We start from the raw sequence: 24,089 nt of genomic DNA on the forward strand, positions 1-24,089 counted from the left end.
GTCACTTCACTATTTGGCATTTTGTTGGCACATAAATTTGATCTAATTAATTATTATAGTGTATGGACATCTGTTAAACTGTTGAACTATAGTCTCATACTGTACAGTATTACTGTGGCAATCCTGTTTTTTTCCTTGCTTTTAAATCCTTTGGTAGGCTTTTGGAAATGTATTGCTTATTATTGGTATTAATTTGGTATTTTTTGGACAGCGTTTCTCATTCAGCACAGAAACTGGAATAGAATCCCTTATAAAAGCAACTGGGACTCCTTGCAAATAATTAAAAATCAAGACTGTTTTATGTTTGCAAATTTTATTTGATAATTGGCTTCAAATGGTTATATTTCATTGGACTCATTTAAGCGAACTGAGCATACTGCATGAACTTTAAAACAAAAGACTGCAATTGTTATAAATCTGACAATATACTTGAATTAAAAGCAAAGTTGTGGCTGTAAGGCTGTTACAGATCAGTATTAAGCTCATGAAAATCTTTAAGTGGCGCATCCAAATCGGGAGAGCTTGTCGGCAAGCGAGGTGATGCCAATGAACTTTTGCCGATGTTCTTTCGTCTGGCCCTCCTTGTCTGTTGGCCAGTATTCAATCCAGGTGTCCTCACCCAAGTGGTACCTCAACCTAAGATGATTGAGAAGAGTACGAACGATTTTCATTAGGAGCATCCATACAGATACAAACTCAAAACTGCAGCCTGAATCAGCCTGAATCTCTTACTTTCCGCCAATCCTTGGAAGGGTTTTGGTTTGACCCATGATCAGGTACGTCTTGCCTTTTTCAAATTTCATAAAACCTCTACAGAAAGGATGAGCCAAGAACGACCTCATATTTCCTTCCACAACCGGATCAGAGCCTAAAAACACAGACACCAGATAAAGCCAGTGCAATGGACCAGTCACAATCCAGAGCACAGTGAATCAGAAAGAAAACAGCAACCCATACCTTCCTTCAGCACCTGCTCAATTGTCATGTTATAGATGTCTGCATGCACAGCCAAGCCCATTTCCGATACCCTGGTTTTATAAACTACAAGGCAAATGCAATGCATAATCATCTACTGTTATAAAAGCTCAACTGGCAAGATCTAACCCTTACAGGGTCTTCATATGGATGATAAGACAGTCCTGAGAGGGTATTCCAGGGCATTTACTCAAACACAGACAAACAAAGCATTCAGGGTGTTTACCGTATTCCACTTCACGTTCACAGGCCTTCACTTCACGCTTATCCTCATCGATATGTTCATTCTTCTGCAAACTGCAGTTCTCTGTCAGGATATTTCATTCATTTAACACACTTTGACTTCATAAATGATTTTTTTTTTAAGTATGCTGTCTGTTCATCTTGTGTTTTCATCAATGAAAGTATACGTACCTTCAGCACACTGGCACAGTGACTCATGGCAGAGTCTGTTCAGCGATCCATCTTTCTTATAAGGATGGTAGAACTTCGCACAACGCTTGTCTGTCAAAATATGCAGATCAGATTGAATATGTCAGCAGTTGGTCAACACAATGTTTTGAAATGATCAATCATATGTTTTGTGTGCTTTAATAAGCATTGTCGTTTGCATGAGGTAATAGCGCCTATGTTAATTTTCTATCTGTAATTAAATTTTTATTTAAGGGGAGATGAAGCTCTTTAATTTCTTGAGTTGCGTTACTTGAATCATACAGAAGAACTGAAAAGAGAACACTTGATTTAATACATACAGTTGCAATCGAAATTATTCAACCCCCCAGAGACGGTAGTACTTTACAGATACAAGCTTTTGTGAAGATCCAGGACTTTATAAAAAATGCATCTATAACAGATTACTGGTATACTGTATTAAAAGTGATAATGTCAATATATAATGTAATGTTTTTGAGTTCTAGGATTGTTTAATAACACAACTATGTCATAATTATTCAACCCCTGTTCAGTTACCCCTGTTAGTGTTTAGTCAGTTGTTTTTATGGTGGGGAACAAAATTGTCTTAAAACACAATATAGCCTTTAGAAACACTATTAAAAAACAGAATGAGCTTGAGCTGTTACACATACATACAGTTAGTCCATGCATGTGCTGAAGTTGAGTAGCAAATATGGGAAAGTCAACAGAGCTCTCACAAAAGCTATAGAGAAGAAATAGTGTTATTATATTATAAAGTCTAAGGCTGTATGAAGATTTTCAAGACATTTAAAAATTCCCAGAGACAAAGCTGGCAGCATTATTCTTTAGTTTAAAGTGTGTTGTACCAGAAAACCTTTGAGGGTGTTGAACAAAAAAGCACAATATCATAAAATGTTTGATCAGAGCAACTGAGAAAAACCTGCAATGTACAGCCAAATACTTGCAAGATGACCCAACAAAAGGAGGGAAAACATTTCAATGCAGAGTACAAGATAAACACAAGACAAGTATGGCCTTCATGTTGAGGGATCTTGCAGAATACCACTCTTGACCAAGAACAACAAAAAGACAGACTTGAATGTGCTAAATTTCATCTGGATAGACCTGCAGAGTTCTGGAAGAATGTTTTTTGGAGTGATGGAGTAACCAATCTGTAACTTTTTGGACCCATGGATCAGCAGTATGTCTGGTGCAAAAAAAGGCAGAACTTGTAAGCAGAAGAACACCATCTCCATCGTCAAACATTGAGGTGGATCAGTCCTGTTATGGGGTTGTTTTACTTAAGCAGGAAGTGGAAAACATGACTGTATGAAGGACATCCTGGATTCTTTGAAATATCAGGCCATTTTGGCAAGAATTGTGATGCCTTTGGTGCAAAGACTGAAGCTGATGATCAGTGGACTTTCTTGCAGGACAGCCATCCCAAAGTATACATCCAAATCTACTTACGCTTGGTTCAGGGATCAGTCATAGAATGTTCTTGAGTGGCCTGTTCAGTCTCCAGATTTAATTCTCATTGAAAATATTTGGTTGAATTTGAAGAAAGCAGTGGCAATGTGAAAACCAAAGATTATCAGTGGTCTGAAAGCTTTTTCAGGTGAGGAATGGACCAAGATTGTAGTAGAAAGGTGACAGAAGCATCTAAGCACTTCCAGGCAGTGTTTTTTGCTAGTTTTAAAGAATAAAAGATTCTGCACCAGATTTTACTGTTGGGGGTTGAATAATTTTGAACATGAACATTTAGAGCCAATTTAATTTTCTTTCATTAGTCATCAGCTTATATTTTCAAAATTACTCAAATGTGTATGAATAAACTTTCTCTAAAAAGTTTCTGAATAATTTCGATTGCAACTGTAGTCTACAGCTAAAACGTGTATGTTGTCAAATGATTGAAGAAATATTTAGTCCTCTAGATACATATTTGCTGGCGACTGTAACATCACACACCTGGAGCGTTGTACTCGTAAATGGTGATTCCGGCAGGCTGCAGCATTCCCACTTCAGTGATCTTGTGCATTCTGAAGACAAGTGTTTCCTTCTCTTTATTGGAAATCTTAAAAGACATTAAGTAAAAACCTATTATTATAAGTCAGTGCTACACCAAATACAAACAGCAATTCACCAAAGGAGATGTTCACTCCATGCATGAAAAGTGGCAGTGTACCTTATCTACGTAGATGATAAGAGATCCTCGCTCTGACAGCTCCTTGTCCATCTCAAAGCTCTGAATGTACTTATCCTTACCAGTGGCTAACTGGTGGCACAATCGTAAGAGAAAAAATGTCGTGATATCAGGGTTTCAAAGAGGTCATGAACTGCCTTTTTTGTATTATATTGTGCTGTTCTCTGATGTCCCCTTATAATGTCGTCATGATTTTTATGTCAAAAACATAATTTAGATTCTGTCTTGTTTTTGACCCCCTCATCTGAACGGAGGGGTGAGGCAGATTTTAATCTCGGATGTAAACACCCATTGCTATGATTGGCTAATAGTTGTGTATGTTTGACAGCCTACGTCATTCATAGATGGATGCTGCTGTGATTTAGGTGAAAACACATATCAGACGATCTGTAATAACAGACAAAGCAATAGTCGACACAGTTACTCTCATTTTTGTGGTGTGACATTGCTGTTGGATTAAATATAGCTAGCATAACATCGTCTTTTAGTTTCAATCTGAAAATCTCATGTCGAATTGCGCCTTGTTTGTAAACGAATCCATGGTAAAATTTTGTGAGTAAATGACCAAGTTCTTTCTGATACAGATTGGATCTTTATTAAAATTGCACTTTTTGCTAACACTGGAATTTGGAGGAAGTCAATGCAAAGACTGATTTTCCACAACTTGCCACTGCTTTGTATTCAGATCAATCTTTATTGTTTGGTTTCTGTGTAGACCTACGTTCACCTCTCATAATTTACACTACATGCACAAATCAGTGGGAGGGCTAAACAGGCAGCGATGTAGAAGCAGGTGTTGATCTTTTTCTGTGGACACTATTCGATCATAGAATGGCACATTACACAACCTGTTGTTAATCCTTTTGTATTTTTTTTTTCAGTTCATGACCCCTTTAATGTCTATTCTATGAATTTCACTGAACATCCTCAATAATTGACGCTGTTTATTTACCTTTGAAAGATCACGTTCATCCACTTTGAACCCCGTTAGCAGGCCAATGTCCAAAATAGACATGGTTGAGGTTCTTAATGGGTCTTTGAAACTGCAAATGAGGATTCATATGGTTAATATATATTTACTGGTTGGGTTAACGTTTGCCATCACACATCCCAGCTTCCCCTTGGGCATAAAAGAAAAATAGAGAATTTTGACCCACACAATGTATTTTTGGCTACTGCTACAAATATACCCATGCAACTTAAGACCATGGGCCTCTCTCTCTCTCTCTCTCTCTCTCTCTCTCTCTCACACACACACACATACACACACACACACACACACACACACACACACACACACACACACATGGGTTTACATGTTTTATAGGGACATTCCATAGGCGTAATGGTTTTCATACTGTACAAACCGTATTTTCTATCGCCCTGCACCTACCCTACACCTAAACCTAGCCCTCACAGGAGATTGTGCACACTTTTACTTCCTCAAAAAAACTCATTGTGCATGATTTATAAGCCTGTTTCCTCATGGGGACCTAAGAAATGTCCCCACAAGGTCAAAATTTACTAGTATTACTATCTTTGTGGGGACATTTGGTCCTCAACGTGATAAATACCAGGTACACACACACACACACACACACACACACACATATATATATATATATATAAATATATATATAATGATGCATTATAGTTGTATACTCACATGTATTCAATAATGATCTGATAGGTTTCAGAGGCTCCATCATAGGATACTACGCACAACAAAAACATAATTCAACCTTATTTTACAACAAAGCAGTTGAAATTGCAGCTGTGTCTCGCTATCCTGATTAATCATACCTTCCGGCTGTTTCACCATCTGCACACTGAGATCAAACATATTACAGACGTAGTCTTTCTCTTCAGGCAGAGCATAATACACAGAAAAGACCTGGGAGAAAAGGACAGGAGCTGTTGAACACTAAACAGCGTGCTGGTGAAGGCATCATGATCGTGTTCATGAATACTCACAGAGAGCATGGCCACCCCAGTCCCTTGAGCTGTGATATTGAAACTCTTCGTAATGTCAAACTGTGGCATTCAGTCCATAATGCAGACAGATAAAGAAAATACACGTTTAAGTGAGTCACTTAATACAAACAGCATGTGAAACAACAGCAAACATGCATTCATGTTTTCAGACCTTGTCTGAGCGTTGATAGTTGGATGTTGTGATAGAGATTGTGGTTTTGTCTTTTCTCTCCTGCACAGCCAGCTCCAGGCTCAATTTGATCGCTTCCTTCTTAACCTGAATGCGGTACTCAGCCACGGCTTGGAAGACGATGATCGTTGACTATAGAGATAGACAAGATTGAGTATCACTCCTTTCATTCTCCACCACAAAGTAGTCTTACTGCTGAATTTTCAACTCCTAGTACTTTTAACACTTATGTTTTAGAAGGAAAATACAAATTCTGAATATTTGACACTCATACAATTTTCTGACATAAAACACAAAATACACTAAAATTACATTTGTATTTTACACTTCTTCAGACATACTACACGTCTGGAGGATTTCTCAGCACAAAGACGTGACAGCACAAATTCTGTAGATATAAGCGTCTAAAGTGTTTAATCAATAAAATGCAGCACTCTCTAAAAATAACTTTAAGGGATGAAAAAAAAAAACAGCATACATTTTAAACTATAGAATGAATCAATCCACATAATCATATATTTGTCAACAGTATTCAGTATGTGAATAAAAACACTTAATATCCTTTATGTATTTAATCCCAATATCTTGGCTGCTTATTACCTTCGATGATATGTTCAACCAAACTAATATCCAAAAATGACCTTAGATGAGCATAACATTTGTGTTTCATTCAGCCTATTCACTTTTGGTGTAATAGGCCATTTACATTAGCCAAAAATAGACCTTTTCTTATACTAAAAACGAAGACGCAAGCCCAGCTCAGATGAGAAAGGAGTCACGCAATATTGCAAAGCATTTTTTTATGCATTTTACCCAAAACTGTTTGTCACTTAAAATACCTGTGTTGTGCCGTAACCCCCATATTGGCTTTGTTGCTTTCCTAGCCAACGAACTGCCGGTCCAGCTCTTGCAAAATCATTTTGCCTTACTAGCGCAAGCACTGCGTAACCTGTGGCCTCTAGAGAGTGATGGTGCATTCCAGGAACTTGCCAAAATGTTCCATCTAAAGGTAAAAAATGTTACGTCACAGTTATTTATAAAATTATTTATACAATTGTGCATCACACATTTTATTTTAAAAAGTTACACACTGGAAAACATTAATAAAAATTGCTGGAAAACAAATGATACACAAACAACCAACATTTTTGTTCTTTTTATGAACAGTCATGTACATTTTAATAAAACAAACATACATGACATTTCAAAAATAATTATCTAGGAGAACACAAGTTTTTGCTATGGAGAATCTGAGTTTGATGATTTTTTGACAGGCTGTAACGTTACTGACCTTTGCTTTCGGTGGAGAAACTCTTCAATATGTCTTTAGTGGGTTTTCCAGCATTGGCCAAAGCGTAAGAAGTCATAGCGACGGCGTAAGTGCTTCTCAGGCTGTTAAGTCTCAGCTGCAGGTAATCAATGGCTTTCTTCATACTGTTCTGAAGATTCTAGTATAGAGAGAGAGAGAGACAATGAGTGAGACGTGCTCGAGACGAAGACGACACATCAGAGCTCTGTTTCCAGAAATCACACTTACAGGTTTATTACAAATCTTGCTCCCCTCTTGCATGGCAATCAGGACGAATGCAGTCAGAGAGGCGTCGGCATCTTTCCCACGTACATCACCCTAGAATTAATGTATACTCAAATAAGAAGATGTTATATATTATATTATATATTATTATTATTATATAACAACAATCTCAGGATGCTTCTGAAAAAAGAAACACACAAAGTCCACAATCTGGCAGACTCTCACTGCCCATTGTATTTTTAGTTGTTCTGATGTTCAGGAATAATAGAAACATCAGAGGAAATATGCGCTTTTCACTGTGCTCAAAGTGTATGATTGCAGAAAGAGTTCAGTTTCTCTAGCCACACCTAGGCCTGATTACTGCCACACCTGTTCGCAATCAAGAAATCACTTAAAGAGGGCCTGCCAGTCAAAGATAAGTAGACCAAAAGATCCTCAAAAGTTACACATCATGTTGAGATCCAAGGAAATTCAGGAACAAATGAGAAAAAAAAAGATCTATCAGTCTGGAAAAGCTTATAAAGCCATTACTAAAGCTATGGGACTCCAGTGAACCAGAGTGAGAGCCATTATCCACAAATGGCGAAAACATGGAACAGTGGTGAACCTTCCCAGGCCGACCAAAATTATCCCAAGAGCGCAGCGACGACTCCTCCAAGAGCTCACAAAAGACCCCACAACAACATCTAAAGAACTGAAGGCCTCTCTTGCCTCAGTTAAGGTCAGTGTTCATGACTCCACCATAAGAAAGAGACTGGGCAAAAATGACCTACATGGCAGAGTTCAAGACGAAAACTGCTGCTGAGCAAAAAGAACATAAAGGCTTGTCTCAGTTTTGCCAGAACACATCTTGAAGACTTTTGGGAAAATACTCTGTGGACTGACGAGACAAAAGTTGAACTTTTTGGAAGGTGTGTCTCCCATTACATCTGGCGTAAAAGTAACGCAGCATTTCAGAAAAAGATCATACCAACAGTAAAATCTGGTGGTGGTAGTGTGATGGTCTGGGGCTGTTTTGCTGATAAATGGAACCATGAATTCTGCCGTCAACCAAAAAATCCTGAAGGACAATGTCCAGCCATCTGTTCGTGACCTCAAGCTGAAGTGAACTTGGGTTCTGCAGCAGGACAATGATCCAAAACACACCAGCAAATTCACCTCTGAATGGCTGAAGAAAAAATATGAAGACTTTGGAGTGGCCTAACAAAAGTCTCGACCTGAATCCTATTGAGATGCTGTGGCATGACAAAAAGGCGGTTCGTGCTCGAAAACCCTCCAATATGGCTGAATTACAACAATTCTGCCAAGATGAGTGGGCCACAATTCCTGCACAGCGCTGTAACAGACTCATTGCAAGTTATCGCAAATGCTTGATTGCAGTTGTTGCTGCTAAGGGTGGCCCAACCAGTTATTACTGTAAGTTTAGGGAGCAAACACTTTTTCACACAGGGCCACGTGGGTTTGGATTTTGTTTTCCCTTCATAATAAAAAACTTAATTTAAAAACTGCATGTTGTGTTTACTTGTGTTATTTTGATTAATATTTAAATTTGTTTGATGATCTGAAACATTAAAGCATGGCAAACATGCAAAAAAAATAAAACATCAGGAAGGGGGCCATCACTTTTTCACACCACTGTATATACGTTTGTATTGACCATTTATTGAGCAACAGGTTATGTAGTTGTTTATTTTATTTAAAAATCTTAGAAATGTATGAGGTGGCAAGGGTATTGATACAAATACTTTAATTAAAATAATAATAATTATTATTATTTTTAATACAATCACTTTAGCAAAGTTTGTACTAGTTTCTGCTTATTTTGACAAATAAAATAATATTTTTTTGTTAATGTTAATATATAACATATACTTTAAAATACAGAAACAAAATAATTTAAAAATGTAAAGATTCCGAAAGCATCGAAGGAGAACCCATATGAATTTAATATAGATTTACAGTGATAACAAACCATTTTATTTTATTATATATGATTAATAGCATGTTTTAAATATGATGGTTTCATTCTAAACATGGTGATTATCTTTAGGATGGACATCCAGAATATATGATATTTGCCATCTGAATCTAACAATGTCATGTCAACAAACAGAAAAGTAAGCCTTCTATTAATTACCATGTTTATTATTGTACCTTTAACCCCAACAGAAGAGGCGATTTTTATCCCAATTTTTACTTTTTTTTTTTTTTGCTTTAATTATCTTAAACAAAACTGAAAATCATTAAGTAGTTCAAGATTCAAGAATTTTAGTGATTCTCATTTGCTACTTAAATCAACAACATTTTTAAAAACATCAAATATTAGATAACCTAAGCACAGAATCAACTTTGCGCTGCTGCCCAGGATTGCATCAAGTTTATTTTGAAAAGTGGATGTTTTGGAAAGTGCTATGGCATGTTTTTTTCTGCCATCTAGTGGTTTAGCCAAAAATAATATCAAAGGCGCCTTTTACCCGTGGCGCCTTTAGCCCCGTCCTACCATAATATGATGTGTATAAAGCCACTTTCAAATTATTGGAAGCACCTACCTGTTGATTGTACTCGATTTTTTTTTAAAGATATATTTATGGGCTCTTTTGCCTTCATTATCATAGGACAGTAGAAAGGACCACAAGCTGTGAACTGCCAGAGTGCAATGGATTTAACAGTTGTGCTTGAATCGCTTGAATTTAACTTACAACCATCTCACTGTGATACACAGGTGCGTCTTCTTTAAACGTGCCGTCTGCCTGCTGTTTGTTTGCGGCCAGCCAGTTAAGGGCGCTGCAGAGCACATTTTCATCTATGACAGTCAGATCACTAGCCATCGCAAACACTTTAGCCACATATGCTGTCAGCCTGTAAAGAGATGCAAAAGAGGAGGCCAATTTAAGCCTAATACAAGAAACATGCAAGAAAAATAATTTTATCTTTAAATAATACGAATAATTTCACCATGTGCTACTCGGCACGTGTATCCAGGCACCGTATGACCCATCAGATTTACGGAAGGTCAATTCCCGCTGATAACCTTGACCAGAACAACAAATTAATGACACAGTGGTGGACACTCAGTACTCAATTTAACAACTGGAAGCACATTTAAAGGTGATGTCGAAGATGGTCATCTGACCTGTTCTGATGTGGTTAATGGCTTCATTACGGCGCTCAATGCCAACAGTCTCCCACTGTTTTGTGCTATCCAGATAATGAGTGGCAATGACAGGTAGAGTCAGAAAGATCATGTTCTGCTCTCCACATCCATGAGGCTGGACAATAAGCTGACCCATAAAATTTCCACTGATGGCCTGCTCGACTGTGCGCGTTATCTCCTGACCTGCAAACATGGATGGTAACAGACTGCGATTGGGTTTTGTAAGTCATATTGACACCAGTCCGGTTGGTGCACGCCATTGCCCCATGTATGAACTGATATACCAGGGGCCCTATGATTTTCGTAAGAATCAAGACACTGAAATGTCAGAGTCATAGATCTTGGCAAATTGACCTTTTTGACATTTCCGGGTTTCCTAGCAGCAGAAGACGTCATAGTTGGGTTAACTTTGAGAGCAGTGAATAGGAGAGTACCACAAATATATATTTTCCGCATGCTCAAACACCAAAAGAAAAACTCATCAGTAGTGTTTTCACGACTTCAGAAAAGAAAAAAAAAAAAGAAAAAATCAGAGAGACTGATTAGAATTGAGAGACACTGCATTAGAATCACCCTTGCATTAGCGTTAACTGTTTTTTGTAATTTGATGCAAAGGTGATATAATGCATAGCACAGTGTTATAGTTGTACATACATTTTTTTACAAATCAAAATCTAAAAAACGTTCGATTTACGGAGCTGATGACCGTTGAAACACGTCATCACAATCTTGTGAAATCAGTCCAGAAACAAAGTCTACATCTTGGATGCCCTGGGGATAAGCAGATCAACATCAAATTTTTATTTTCTTGTCACAAAGAAATGCAAATTCGCAAAGTCTTTTGAGAAAAACATTCCAGGGATTTTCTCGAGCTTCAAAGGCCTCTACACGATCCCAGCCAGGTATACAGATTTATATATTTCTTAAAACATGACCAAACGTTACACTAAAAAAAGACCCATATTTATTGACTGGGATCATGTAGCGCCCTTTGAAGCTGCATTGAAACTGCAATTTGGACCTTCAACCCATTTGCCACCACTAAAGTCCACTATATCGAGAAATATCCTGAAATGTTTTCATAGGATTTCAAAGGATTTCATTAAAATGGAATCCAGACAATTTCAAATGAAAGAAAAAAGGAAATGGAATTTGCGACAAATAAATTGGATTTCACAGGGCTCTATTTGCCTCAAAGAAGGACGGCACAATGAGATTTTCACCTATCACTGAGATCACTGTGGTAGCAGGTGTGTTTGGAACCTTTCGGCGTGGGATGTCGCTCCTCATAGACACGACCTGCGAGCCGCCTGTTCAATCAAGAGGACACAGGGTGTTTAAAGAACATTTTAGCTGTCATTTGCAAATATTTTCATTGCATTTCCAGTGTTTGTGAAGAAGCTGCACCTGGATGCTCGGATGGGTTGATCTCCACAACTTTCTCCTGGACTTCGGTTAGCACACCTTCAGGCTGAAAGAAAGACAGATGCAAATTAAACTTATTGGGTGCAATGAAAATCTTGAAATAAAGTGACTGAGGATGGTTTGTGACAGATTCCTGCAGAAATCATCAGATGCTTCCTCTAAATGCTGACATGGCAGACTTACCACCACCTTTAAGTTCTTTCTAATTGCGTCATTGTAATTCGAGCTGTATGCTTCAGCTTCAATGTACTGCTCTTTCAGCTCCATGGGGATGACGATGAGAGGGACGGCTATGGAGGACATGGGGCCGACGGAAACGGTTATCCTGCCTTTCTGTTTTTTGCTGGCACTGCTGCAAATACCCTCCGATGTCTTAAATCTAATATTCACCGTCTGGCATGAGACAAAACAACACATAAGATAAACCTGTGTGATAGCATGACATATGAAATAAGAGTAAAAACACCTCAGTTTTATTCAGAGGCCAAAACTGATCATAAATATGCAATTTGATGCAGCCACTTAACACTCAAATCACATGATAAAAATTGTTCACTTCTAGAACAAAAATTTATTGAGGTTTATTGAGGAAATTTATAATTTTTTTGAGGAAAACATTTCACGATTTCTCTCCATATAGTGAACTTCTGGTTGCCACGAGTTTGAACTTCCAAAATGCAGTTTAAATGCAGCTTAAAAGGGCTGTAAACAATCCCATCCGAGGAGGAAGGGTCTTATCTAGTAAAATGATCGGTTATTTTGTAAAAAAAAAAAAAAAAAAAAAAAAATATATATATATATATATATATATATATATATATATGTAATAATAATTCTAAACTTTTTAACCTTAAATGCTTGTCTTGTCTAGCTCTGCATGAACTCCGGACCTAGCTCTGCATGAACTGTTGGGGTAGGTTGAAAAACTCACAATCTAATTTTGTTCTCCAACTTCAAAATCACTCTACATCGCTGCTTTACTTTATTTTGTAAAGGGTGTTTGATCTTCTTTGAATGTTCACTTTGTAAACACTGGGTTGGTACTTCTGCCACAATTAATGAGATGGGAGTTTTTCGACATACCCTAACTGTATTGAACTGGAATACACAGAGTTCAAGATGAGCATTTGAGCTAGACAAGACAAGCATTTAAGGTTAAAAAGTTTATAATTATTATATATATATATATATATATATATATATATATATATATTTTTTTTTTTTTTTACAAAATAACCGATCATTTTACTAGATAAAACCTTCTTCCGCGGCTGGGATTGTTTAGAGCCCTCTGAATCTGCATTAAAACTGCATTTTGGAATTTCATACTTGGGGGGACCACTTAATGGAGAGAAATTCTGAAATGTTTTTCTAAAAAAACATAATTTTTTTATGACTGAAGAAAAAAAAAAGCCATAAACATCTTGGATGACAAGGGAGTGAGTCAATTATCTGTAAAGTTATCTTTTCTCCTTTAAGATCATATTTCAATGCTCCGTTTTATATCAAAACTCTGTAGTTTCAAAACATATAATGCAAAGCAATACAGTGATGACTGAGAGATGAACAAACAAATGTTCCTCAAAACCCTGATGATCATATTTGACACTCATCAATTTTCCTAGAAATTAATGTCTGGTTTTTAAGTAAAGCTAAGCTGCTTCAGTACAATAAGTGCTTGTCTTGAAATATAACTTACAATATCGAAGAAACTCTTACATTTACTTACTGCAATTATGCTTAAAAGGCCTTTTACTTAGTAAAAAAGTATAAATTGTCAGTCATGTATGATTAATGCAATGTGGCATGTCAGTAAACTTCACATACTTTCATCCTCTGATTGCTGTAATTGTGAATAACAGCCTTTATTTCCAGCTGTTCATTGCGCACCGCCGAATAAGGCATCTTCAGATCGACAAAAAAAACTTTCCTCACAGTGATCTCATAGGGATCAGCCACACACATTCCTGCAGAGAAACAGAGGGAGTGTCAAACAATAACAAATCATACTAAACAACAAACGTCTGTTTTACGTCTTTTTTTACCAAGGGTCTTGGACAGGCTGATGGCTGTGATCTGCCAGGTTGTGATGGAGTCTTTCAGGTATATTCCAGTTCTTAAGGTAGATGTTTCAGTGCTAGACACAAACCAAGACAATGCCACTGTAGCAGTACCTCCAAGATTTTGCAAACAAATATTAATGCAAACACTATCCCTTGATATTCTATCTCTAAAATTATTATTGTTTATATATATATATATATATATATATATATATATATATAGCTGATAAAGCTGTGTCCATTATTTTTTATTTATTTATTTTGAAAACAAAAATATGATGTTTTTCTCACCACGGCTTGTTTGCTTCACAAGCAGGAAGATCAATCTCCTCCCAAAGCCAGCTTTCAGGAAACTGAGTGCGCAACATCACTTCACCAAGTTCCTCATCAAATTCATCTTCTTCACCTGTGCAAGAAACAAACTAGTATGCACTCCTTTTTTCTTAAATAAATGAATACTTTTATTCAGCAAGGATGCTTTAAATTGATCAAAAGTGACAGTAAAAACTAAAATGTATCATACAAAAATGTTTCTTGAGCAGCAAATCTGCTTATTAGAGTGCTTTCTGCAGGATCATGTGACACTGAATAACGATGCTAAAAATTCAGCTTTGATCGCTGGAACCAATTACATGTCACTATATATTCACATTTTAAATGGTAAAAGTATTTCACAATACTACTGTTTTTTTGTCAGTTTTTTTTTTTTTTTTATCAAATAAATGCAGCCTTGGTGAGCAGAACACTACGGAGCCCCTAAGGGGACGTGGAGCAACAATTAAATAAAGTTTAGTTTCGCGTGCTCACGTGAAACTATCGCGTGCGCACGTGAAACTTTCTCTATAGTTTTGCGTGCGCACGTGAAACTTTCTCTTTCACGTGCGCACGTGATAGTTTCACGTGCACACGCAAAACTATAGAGAAAGTTTCACGTGCGCACGCGATAGTTTCACGTGAGCACGCAAAACTAAACTTTATTTAATTTTTGCTCCACGTCCCCTTAGGGGCTCCGTAGAACACACTTTCAAACTCTACAACTGTTTCAGTATATTACCGTAATGCGAAATTTAGCATGAAAAAGCAATAAAGCATTTGAGAGTTTGATTATTCTGTTGCTAAAATCACTGTGTTCGAGAGCTGTGAGAATGCATTTTGCAAAAGAGGCTGAAATCTCACTGCGGGCCAGAATGAACTCTTCCTCTGCAAAATTCTTCAAGTGGTGTGTCTTCTCCTTGCAGCAGTGCAGGAAGGCTGCAATACATTCATCACCATCTAAGATGAAATTAGCCCGCCGTTCACAGGAGTAGCCAAGGGGAGTTTCTTTCAATCCGTCCACACAGCATATCTTCAGTTCACCAGAGTACTGACCAGCTAAGAAGACAATGTTAGTGCAGAACCAATGAGAACAGAAGGAGAAGAACAGCATAAAAAGGACTGCGCACTTAGACATGATGACAATTTTGGTTTTATTTCAATTCATCATGCAGCCCTAATAAAACAACTTCCTTACCCAGTGTAGTGATGACCTGATGAAATCTCTGCGCTCTGCGTTTTCTCTTAGATGGGACAGGGCATTCTATATCTACAAAAACATGAAAGGTCTGTTTGGGAATGCAAAGCATGACAACACTGACAGTTCAATTCCCGCTAAATTAACTGTTCAGGTACTTGTTCTAGTACTGGTTCCTCCTGCAGTGTTGGACTCGAACATTAGACCTGCATCAGTGAAAACCCCCATATTGTCTTTTCCACTTCCTGCTGTACAGCCGGTGTCATGCTTCTCGATGACATCCCAGATCTAAAGCGGCGAAGAGACCAGGTCATTTTAAGTCTGAAACTACCGAGGTTATTGTACGTGAGGTTAATCACCTTGGTCTGAGTGAGTCTGTTCTTGTCATTAAGGACATAGACACCCTTGTCTACAGCGACCAGCCCGACTTTAGCTCCAGGGTCTCCAGTGATTTTCAAGCTGATCTGATCTCCTGGGCCGTATTGTGCCAGGTCCTTCACCTCGACTTTGAGCTGTGATAAAAACAGAATGTGCTCATACGTTCTGATGGTTTCTACAGGCGCTCATCATGCTCAAGGTTTCTCGGTTCACCCACCGTTCCCATGCACGTGTCCTTCATGTCGACCCAGACTGAATCAGACACCACCTCAGTTGAACCCACATGGTAATAAGCCACAAAGCGGAAGGACGGCACCATGTCTTTGGTTACAGGTAGAGACAGAGTCACTAGAGATTGTCCATTCATCTTAAACCTGTCTGTTTTAACGATCTGACCTTTGCTCAAGATCTGTGGGAATAATGACAAATAAGGGCAACATGAATTGCATTAAACATTTTATTTTCTGTGTTTTAAAAATGCTGTTGTGTTTTGCCATTTTATTTGTTTTTCTCATCTAAATAGTCATACTTATTTCAGTTTTAGTTACTTTAGCAAAAAAGTAAACTAAACTAAAATGAGAATTGCTGGCATTTTGTAATGTATTTATTTATTTATTTTATTTTCCCAATAGTTTTATTCATGGGCGACATTTGATTTTTGAGTCGGGGGGGGGTCAAAAATAAATAAATAAAATAAATAAGTGCCCTACCCTATTGCAGCACATCAAAGCGGTTAATTAAAGCGCCTGTTTTAGGCTTCTCCTTATTTTTATAATTTAGACATCCATTAATTACGGTGAAGGAAACAACACGAAACTTCGCTTTCGCTTTCACTTTCGAGACAGACTCGCCCCGAGCACGGTAAAAATAAATACCAATAAATGTGTCCAGGAAAGAGTAAGAACATATCTGTATTATTTATTAATAAACTTGTGTATTCTGAGTCAGTGTCGCAAAGATCCTGACTCGCAATTTGGACGCGCCTTTAGAGAGAAATTCATCTTTAGGGATTACATGAAAGAGTTTTTGTTTTCGATTTGTTTTATTTCGCTAACTAATATTTTAAAGCTTTCTATAAATATATTTATTATGTCTGTGAGGCATGCATTTCGCTTCATTTTGTTAAGTGCTCCTGTTCAAGAACCAGACGGCAGAAAGCACATAATTTTTGTTTTCCTTATTTAATAAAAACGCTGTAACGTTTTTTTTTTTTTTTTTTTCGTTTTTTTTTTTTTTTTATGTATTACTCGTACTTTGTGAGCAAAAATGAAGGATATTTTTAAATTACTTCCAAAAAAATGTGAATGATCTCGCTGGTGCCTCGATGTCCAGCAAGCTTTAGCTTCCACTTTCTGCGCAAACTATGTGCCTAATAGTGCACACTTATCTTTAACGTTTAAACTAACATTGTTTTATACTTGAACTGTTTTATATCATTTTAATTTTTATTTTAGGCAAGTCGTGATGATTTGAGAAGGCAAACCGATCAAACAGACTATGATATGTCTTCCGCTGGGCTCTATTCGTAAAAAAAGAAAAAAAAAAAAAAAGATTTAACGAATAAAAAATGCTCCCAACATTTTTCTAAATCAGCTAAATAAAAAAACTAAAATAAATATAAACACTTTGCCATTAAATACAAAATTTTATAGCTGAAACAGGAAATTGTTTTGGGGAAGAAGGGGAACATATATTTTTGTCCCATCTATGTCTTCACCGCTATTTCGAGAATGAACCCAGCATAAATATGCAAATGTCACTCCCAAAACATAGCAGCATGTATGTGCCAAAAAAACGAAAGTTTCATAAAAATTCTGAACGGATTACAGCCTGGAAAGTGCAAAGCACGCTCCCCTTATTATCACTAAAAGCGTCACTAATCTTATAGTTCATAGAGATCTCACAAAGTTCCGCTATAATTAATAAAGCTCTCTAAACTACACAATTAATCTTTTATTTAAATCGCGTCTACACTTATTTGTAGTTAACTGTAAAGAAAACAGCAACATAGTTAGATTAATATGGCAATGATTATTTAGATAGGCAAAATAAGAAGCAGCTATGGGTAATTACAGACATTTTAAGATGATTTTAGTCAAAATACATCACTTGTAATATGATTTAATGGGTTATCACTTTTGACCAATACGAGGCACTGTTACCAAATTGATGTGTTGTGGTCAGTGTAATGTGACAATGTCACAAAGTAAAGTTTGGTGTTAATTAAAAGTTTTCAAAGAAAATCAAAACAACAGACACTAAATTTGGACGATTGTGGCCTAATTGGTATCTATCAAGAACAGGCCATCATGGTAAACTGGGTATTATTCCTCTTGGTATGCTACTCTGACTCTAAAGACACAAGTCTTTTTGGTAAAATTGTTAAGTTAGAAACAAATATAGACATTTTTTCTGTGCCAAAACTGTGCAGGTACTGTCAGGTGATGGTGATTATAACATTTACCAAGTTGGGATTCATGAAAATCTCCTTAAAATTAGACAAACTACCTAGAAGGATTGTGAAAATGTAAGACTTTCAAAAGATTCAAAATGGCAGATAATGATGCCATAGCTCGCAAATAAATCGGCTTGAGACAAGTTTTCACAACATTTGTTCCATATGGTATGAGCGACCATAGACTCAAAAACGGAAGAAGAAGATGATTTTTTTTAATTTAACAAAAAAAAAAAAAAAAAAAAACATTAAATATGTCAACTAAACTTATACTCAACTTAATGTTTAAACAAAATCTTAGTGTATTTAGTGTAGTTAATTTATATGAATCAATAAAACATTATATTTATTCCACCAAAAACACTATTTGAGACATGCTTGAGCATGTTTGATTTCCTCATGTTGTCAAAAAGTCTGGCAAAATGGTTTATTACTGAAAAACTAAAGAACTAAAGCCGAGCTCTCAGTTTGCATTGATATGCCTAGGCAGTTACACTTCAGCACTGGCTTTCAAAAAACTGTTTATAGTGTATTCACACTTGCAGAAGTATGCATACATTTTGTGCAGGAATTAATGCCTAAACAGAGGTAAGACGCACTGTTTATATCAAACAACTTGGATAAACAAAGTGCCGCAGTGATATTATGTGTTCCTCACCATAAAGGTAAAATCCTGGTTTGTCACTTTGCTGTTTCCTAGATTCAGATTGACTTTCATTTGATCACCGATCTGAAGCTCAGCAGCATCAATGCCGATGTGCAGGTAGTTGTTTCCGTTGGGCTTGTAGGCCTGAGCCGTCATCGTCTTCACTGCCTGCTGATCACTGCTTAATAGTGGATCTTTAGTCTTCGCCTGGACATAAACAAATAGATTTTATTGGTTTTTGAAATTTTCAAAAAGTCATCAAGACTTTGAGATTTTTCATTAAAGATCAAGTCTTACAGTGATCGCCAGCGTGGAAGTTCCTCCCGGAGTGTTGACAGTAACTTTTGCAATGCCATTGGCTTTTGTTCGGCCATTGACCCCTCCAGGACTGACCTCCACTTCCACCTTTTCAGCAGGTGTTTCATCTGGATTTGTTACATAGACCTTAATAAGAAATCAAAAAGAAACATTAAACAATAGGTGAGTATGATCATGTTCTTGAATGTTATGTGGTTTTTTTTATTTATTTATTTATTTATACCGAGACGTCAAAGGGCATCCCAGGTTTGAAGTACTGTGGTGTTCTCTTGAAGTGGATGGTGTATGGTGACGTCACAACCTGAATGCCTTTCTTGTTTGCTTCCACCATTTCACTGCCTGTGAACCACACACATAAACACAGTCATCAGACGTTTTCTGAGGTGAAATCCACTTTTATGCTGATGATACACTGGGCAACTTTTTGAGCAATGTTGCCGTCAACGGGCAGCCAGGTGTGATGCAGAGCCCACAACTGATCTAAATTATCCAGATAGAAATGTTTTACCCATTCTCAACGGAAAAGTGCCCAAGCAAAATTGCTCAAAAAAAGTTGCCCGATAAAATTGCTCAAAAAGTTGCCCCGTGTATCATCAGCCTTAGACATTATTGCAAATGCCTCTCAAACTCTCAATCCGGCACAGTTCCGTCTGGCTCTTACCACTTTCTGTTAAAACACTGACTGAAATGTAGAGGGATTTCCCAACTAGCTGCTGGATTTCTGGGAAGTTCGCGATGATCATTTCTCTTTTCAGCTCTGCCTCTCCTTCTCCCTCAGATATCTACAGAGAGACAAATGGTGATATTTCTGTACAGTAGTTTTTACTATTTTATAAAATTATATTGTTTACAAAACTACTTATAAAAGTGTTTTGTTTTTTGTTTTTTTGCAATTACATCATAATGTTTTACTATTTGCTAACACTTTCTATGAAGCTCCTATTTATTATACATTATAAGGATATTTCCAAGGCATTAATAAATGCCTATATGCATTATTAAAAACCTTATAATATGCTATATCATCTCATGAATAATCATAACAACCATCATAATGCATTATAATACTTAATACTGAGGTTATAACTTTTAAGATTATGATTATTTATAACACAATGGCTACCATATTAAATCTATAATTAAATTTATAATGGACTATATCATATTACATTTATTTATTGCATTATATTACATTTTATTTTGATGGTCCCCTTAGTCTATTGACTATAAGCAACTTTGCAAATACAACTATCAAAAGCTGTCTAAAGGGTACTATCAAAATAATCAAAATGATAATAAAAATGTGTCATATTACACATTCATTTGACTTCATTATAATGCCTTAAGAATACCCTTATAATGTATTATTACATTATACATTTTATAAAAAATATATTTTTAGTTTTTACTGTTTTTGCTGTTTTTACTGTTTTTACTGTTTTAGAAAATTATTAGAAATGTTTACTATTTTACACAATTATCTTTTAATACCTTTTTTTTCTATTTTATGAACTTTAAATGTTTTACACATTGTTACTGTTTCGATAAAGTTACGACTCACAAAATTACTATCACATAAAAATTGTTTTTTAGTATTTTTCTGTAGTACTGAAAAATAGTGGTCACTTCTGCAATTAGGATTGCAATATGAATTGCACATCTCATGTCTGTTGCTTAATCAAAAGAAGTATGCATACAATTCACAATGAAACAGTTTTGTTGAACCACAAACATGCAATAAATGCTTCGTCTTGCAAAATAACTAACGCGAAGATGCATCATGTGGGAATATAATTTGTAAAGCACAGCTCTTTGTGGACTCACCTTAACCTTTTGCAGTGAGGCAGCGATGCTGATCTTCTTCTCATTGTCTATCACACCAAACACCACAAATGCAGTTCCTGAGACCTTATTACCAAACAGGTACCTAACAAAACAAATATAAAGTCAAAGAACATCCCACTTGAGAAAAAAAATGTGTGGTGAAATGAAAAATAGCTTGTTTGTTTTGTTGCATTGTTCATTTGTCATACTTAGCCGCTATGTCTACTTTCAGAGACTGCTCCCTCACATAGAAGAATGGTTTGCGTGGAGATATGGTCACTTCAAAGCTTGGCAGCACTACAAAAATACATAAAAAGTTAAGCCATTCTTTAATATTCAGTACACTGCCCTCCAAAGGCAAAGCGCAGTAACTACACATTTTGTCAAAATTGAGTTAAGGCTTAAAATGGGCTTTGTGACAACTGTTTTGTCTTGTGGCAAAGTCTCCTGGTTAAATTTTTTCCCGTTTCAGAGAAACAAGAGTGTCAAAATTGCAGTAACTACAAAATCCAAAATAATACCATATATGGTGTAGAAACTTTAAAGGCATTTTTCTCAGTTTCAGTGTTGGCGTAGTTACTGCTCTTTGCCTTTGAAGGGTAGTACAGCTTCACCAACATAACGATGTGTTCCCTGGAGTAAACATACCATATTCCATAACTTCAAATTCAGTTGTGAAGTTCTTTTGCGGTGTGTTTGAGTACCTTACGATCAACTTCCAAATCCCAGAGCTTTAAAACCAAATGTGCAGAAAACACAAGAGTCTTACTAACAGAGAAACCCTTGCACTATGACAAGCAGTAGTTCACTGAACACTTTTTACTGAATGGTGCACTTTAACAATAAACTAACCTGGCAAGTTCAGGTAAAGCAAAGGTTGCGGTCATGATGCCTTGCTTTGGTCGGAATTGATCTCTGTTCAGTGTGATGCCTTGAGGATTCTTGTTAAACAGTAAAAATTCAGTTGTTCAGTTTCTTTTCAGGAGATTACAGCACACAAGATGGTTCGTTTTTAATGTAGTGATGCACCGAAATTTGGAAACTTCAAATATTTGGTTTCATTTGGAGGGCTGCAGTCGTTGACTGGAATGGTGATGTTAAATATTCATGGGTCATTGCCACTCCTACGCATATTCCCTTTCAATCGCAAAACATGTTTTAGAAAATGTATAGCAATATATTGTTCTCTCTTCACATGATTTGGTTGAAAAAACTTCCAATTCTCAAAAGTCTTGTGAACAAATGTTCTATGTTTCATTGCCTTATGTTTTCTCAAAAACACAAACATGGACTTTTATGTTGCTTACATATTATTGTAGCCCAATTTGTGCTAATTGCAATGTAATCAGATTTTAGCCATTAATATATTTTTAAGATACTGAAAAAAGCACAAATGTCAGGGCATGTCAAAACATCTTCAGGGCCCCAAAACACCCTCAGACCCCAGAGGGTAAAAAAGTGTTTCTAATGGTGCCAATTTCTGCTTTGGTAAAAATTCCTTTCAGTGCATCACTAATTTCTTCTATGCTTATAAATGCATATTTGATATTAACATACCATGATATCGACTGAGATGGAAGTTCCATCAAATGGATGTTGATCAGGAGTTAGGGAGAAAATCCTGTAGTTAACTGAGAAAGAAATTGTTACATCAAATATTACAGTGCACCCTACAACATTATTTCATGCATGTATCCAATCTTGTTATGAGGCTGTAAGGTGGCAAAAAGCCTTCTTAAAAAAATCATTTTTACACAGTTGAGAAGTATATAGAGTTCTCAGCATCCTCTATATAATAACAATGGCAGGTTGTGCAAAGGGACCTTGTTTATGTATGTGTGGCTCTCCATTGTTAAATAAATCATCATAAGTTATAGTGATAATTTAGCATTAGAATATCCAGTATTACAAAACTAAATGCAACAACTTTTTAATTGTATAAGCTATAAAGCCCATACCTAAAATAAACCTAAAACTTACCTGTGCTAGCAGGTGTGTAGATGGGCTTGTCTGTTTGTACAAATATATATCCAGACTGGAATGAGACCATGACCACTTTCTCCAGAGTGACGGATGGAAACTGAGCTTGTAGATACACATACTGCTTCTCCAGAGGATCATCAGAGAAGAAGTTCTGATCATCAGGGATCTGAGTAACAGACAATCAGTCTATTTAAATCTGAATGAAAAATCACTACTGCATTGTAATTACTATAATCAGATCTCACTTTTATATCAGCAAGGCTCTGAAATTTGTTTTCTGCAGTCAGTGCCACTGATTTAGACAGTATCTCCAGGTTCTTCTTCGGGTGGTTCTTTACAATGATCCTCACATTCAGGTTTCCTCCAGTGTAATCTTGAGCCTCTACAAACACATTCTCTAAGGAGCCCACTCTCAGCAAATTAGGAGCTGACAGAACATACCTGACGAAGTAGTACTTGAGAGTTACACAAGGAACATTTTCATGAATGTCAAAAACATTGAGCTTTCAAAAATGAATGTACTTACAGTGGGTCACATAATGTGAGCAAAGGGAAGAAAAGAACGACGGCAGTCAGCGTCACTACGTCTAAATGCATCATGTTCATTGTCTGTCTGTGTTAGTGACTAGAAACCGAGCACGGTTTCGACTTTTATTATTCATCAAGGTCCCTCCTCATTTCAAGATATCATCATTGTCCTCAGAGCTAACTGTTGAGCAACTCAAGTGGAGAAACTGAAGAATGATCAAGCAGAAGAGCGGCTACTGGTGTGCATTTGTGTACAGTCATGGCCAAAAGTTTTGAGAATTACATAAATATTGGAAATTGGAAAAGTTGCTGCTTAAGTTTTTATAATAGCAATTTGCATATACTCCAGAATGTTATGAAGAGTGATCAGATAAATTGCATAGTCCTTCTTTGCCATGAAAATAAACTTAATCCCGAAAAAAAAAACTTTCCACTGCATTGTTACGGCTTCAGGGCATCCAAGAAAGTCCAGTAAACGCCAGGATCGTCTCCTAAAGAGGATTCAGCTGCGGGAT

At 36.6% G+C, this 24,089-nt stretch overlaps 1 protein-coding gene across 1 annotated transcript; it reads right to left on the reverse strand.

Moving 5' to 3' along the window:
- Window positions 1–311: 311 nt before the first annotated feature.
- On the reverse strand, window positions 312–23,481 carry c3a.5 (complement C3a, tandem duplicate 5). The gene is made up of 40 exons (XM_073842272.1): window positions 23,292–23,481; window positions 23,044–23,212; window positions 22,621–22,694; window positions 21,916–22,004; window positions 21,712–21,794; window positions 21,273–21,360; window positions 21,064–21,166; window positions 19,901–20,021; window positions 19,463–19,578; window positions 19,219–19,365; window positions 18,934–19,128; window positions 16,038–16,229; window positions 15,802–15,954; window positions 15,601–15,730; window positions 15,443–15,514; window positions 15,109–15,303; window positions 14,224–14,338; window positions 13,915–14,006; window positions 13,697–13,836; window positions 12,053–12,262; window positions 11,852–11,915; window positions 11,668–11,754; window positions 10,424–10,627; window positions 10,246–10,321; window positions 9,990–10,149; window positions 7,294–7,383; window positions 7,048–7,204; window positions 6,596–6,759; window positions 5,739–5,888; window positions 5,567–5,626; window positions 5,396–5,486; window positions 5,259–5,307; window positions 4,545–4,635; window positions 3,575–3,664; window positions 3,358–3,463; window positions 1,390–1,479; window positions 1,202–1,282; window positions 958–1,041; window positions 733–868; window positions 312–636 (listed from the first exon to the last, which is right to left on the reverse strand). Exons 2-40 carry the CDS (start codon window positions 23,111–23,113, stop codon window positions 495–497), a joined length of 4,557 nt encoding a protein of 1,518 aa, XP_073698373.1. The 5' UTR covers window positions 23,114–23,212; window positions 23,292–23,481; the 3' UTR covers window positions 312–494.
- Window positions 23,482–24,089: the final 608 nt, after the last annotated feature.

The sequence above is a fragment of the Garra rufa genome, chromosome 6 (genome assembly GCF_049309525.1).
Source record: "Garra rufa chromosome 6, GarRuf1.0, whole genome shotgun sequence".
NCBI classification, from domain to species: Eukaryota; Metazoa; Chordata; class Actinopteri; order Cypriniformes; family Cyprinidae; genus Garra; species Garra rufa.

Coding starts and splice junctions, on each gene's coding strand:
- c3a.5 (XM_073842272.1), bottom strand. CDS start 23,113: ATGGTCTCATTCCAGTCTGGATATATATTTGTACAAACAGACAAGCCC. Junction 6,760..7,047: donor TTTCTCCACCGAAAGCAAAG/GTCAGTAACGTT, acceptor TTTTACCTTTAG/ATGGAACATTTTGGCAAGTT. Junction 5,487..5,566: donor CTGGGGTGGCCATGCTCTCT/GTGAGTATTCAT, acceptor CTTTTCTCCCAG/GTCTTTTCTGTGTATTATGC.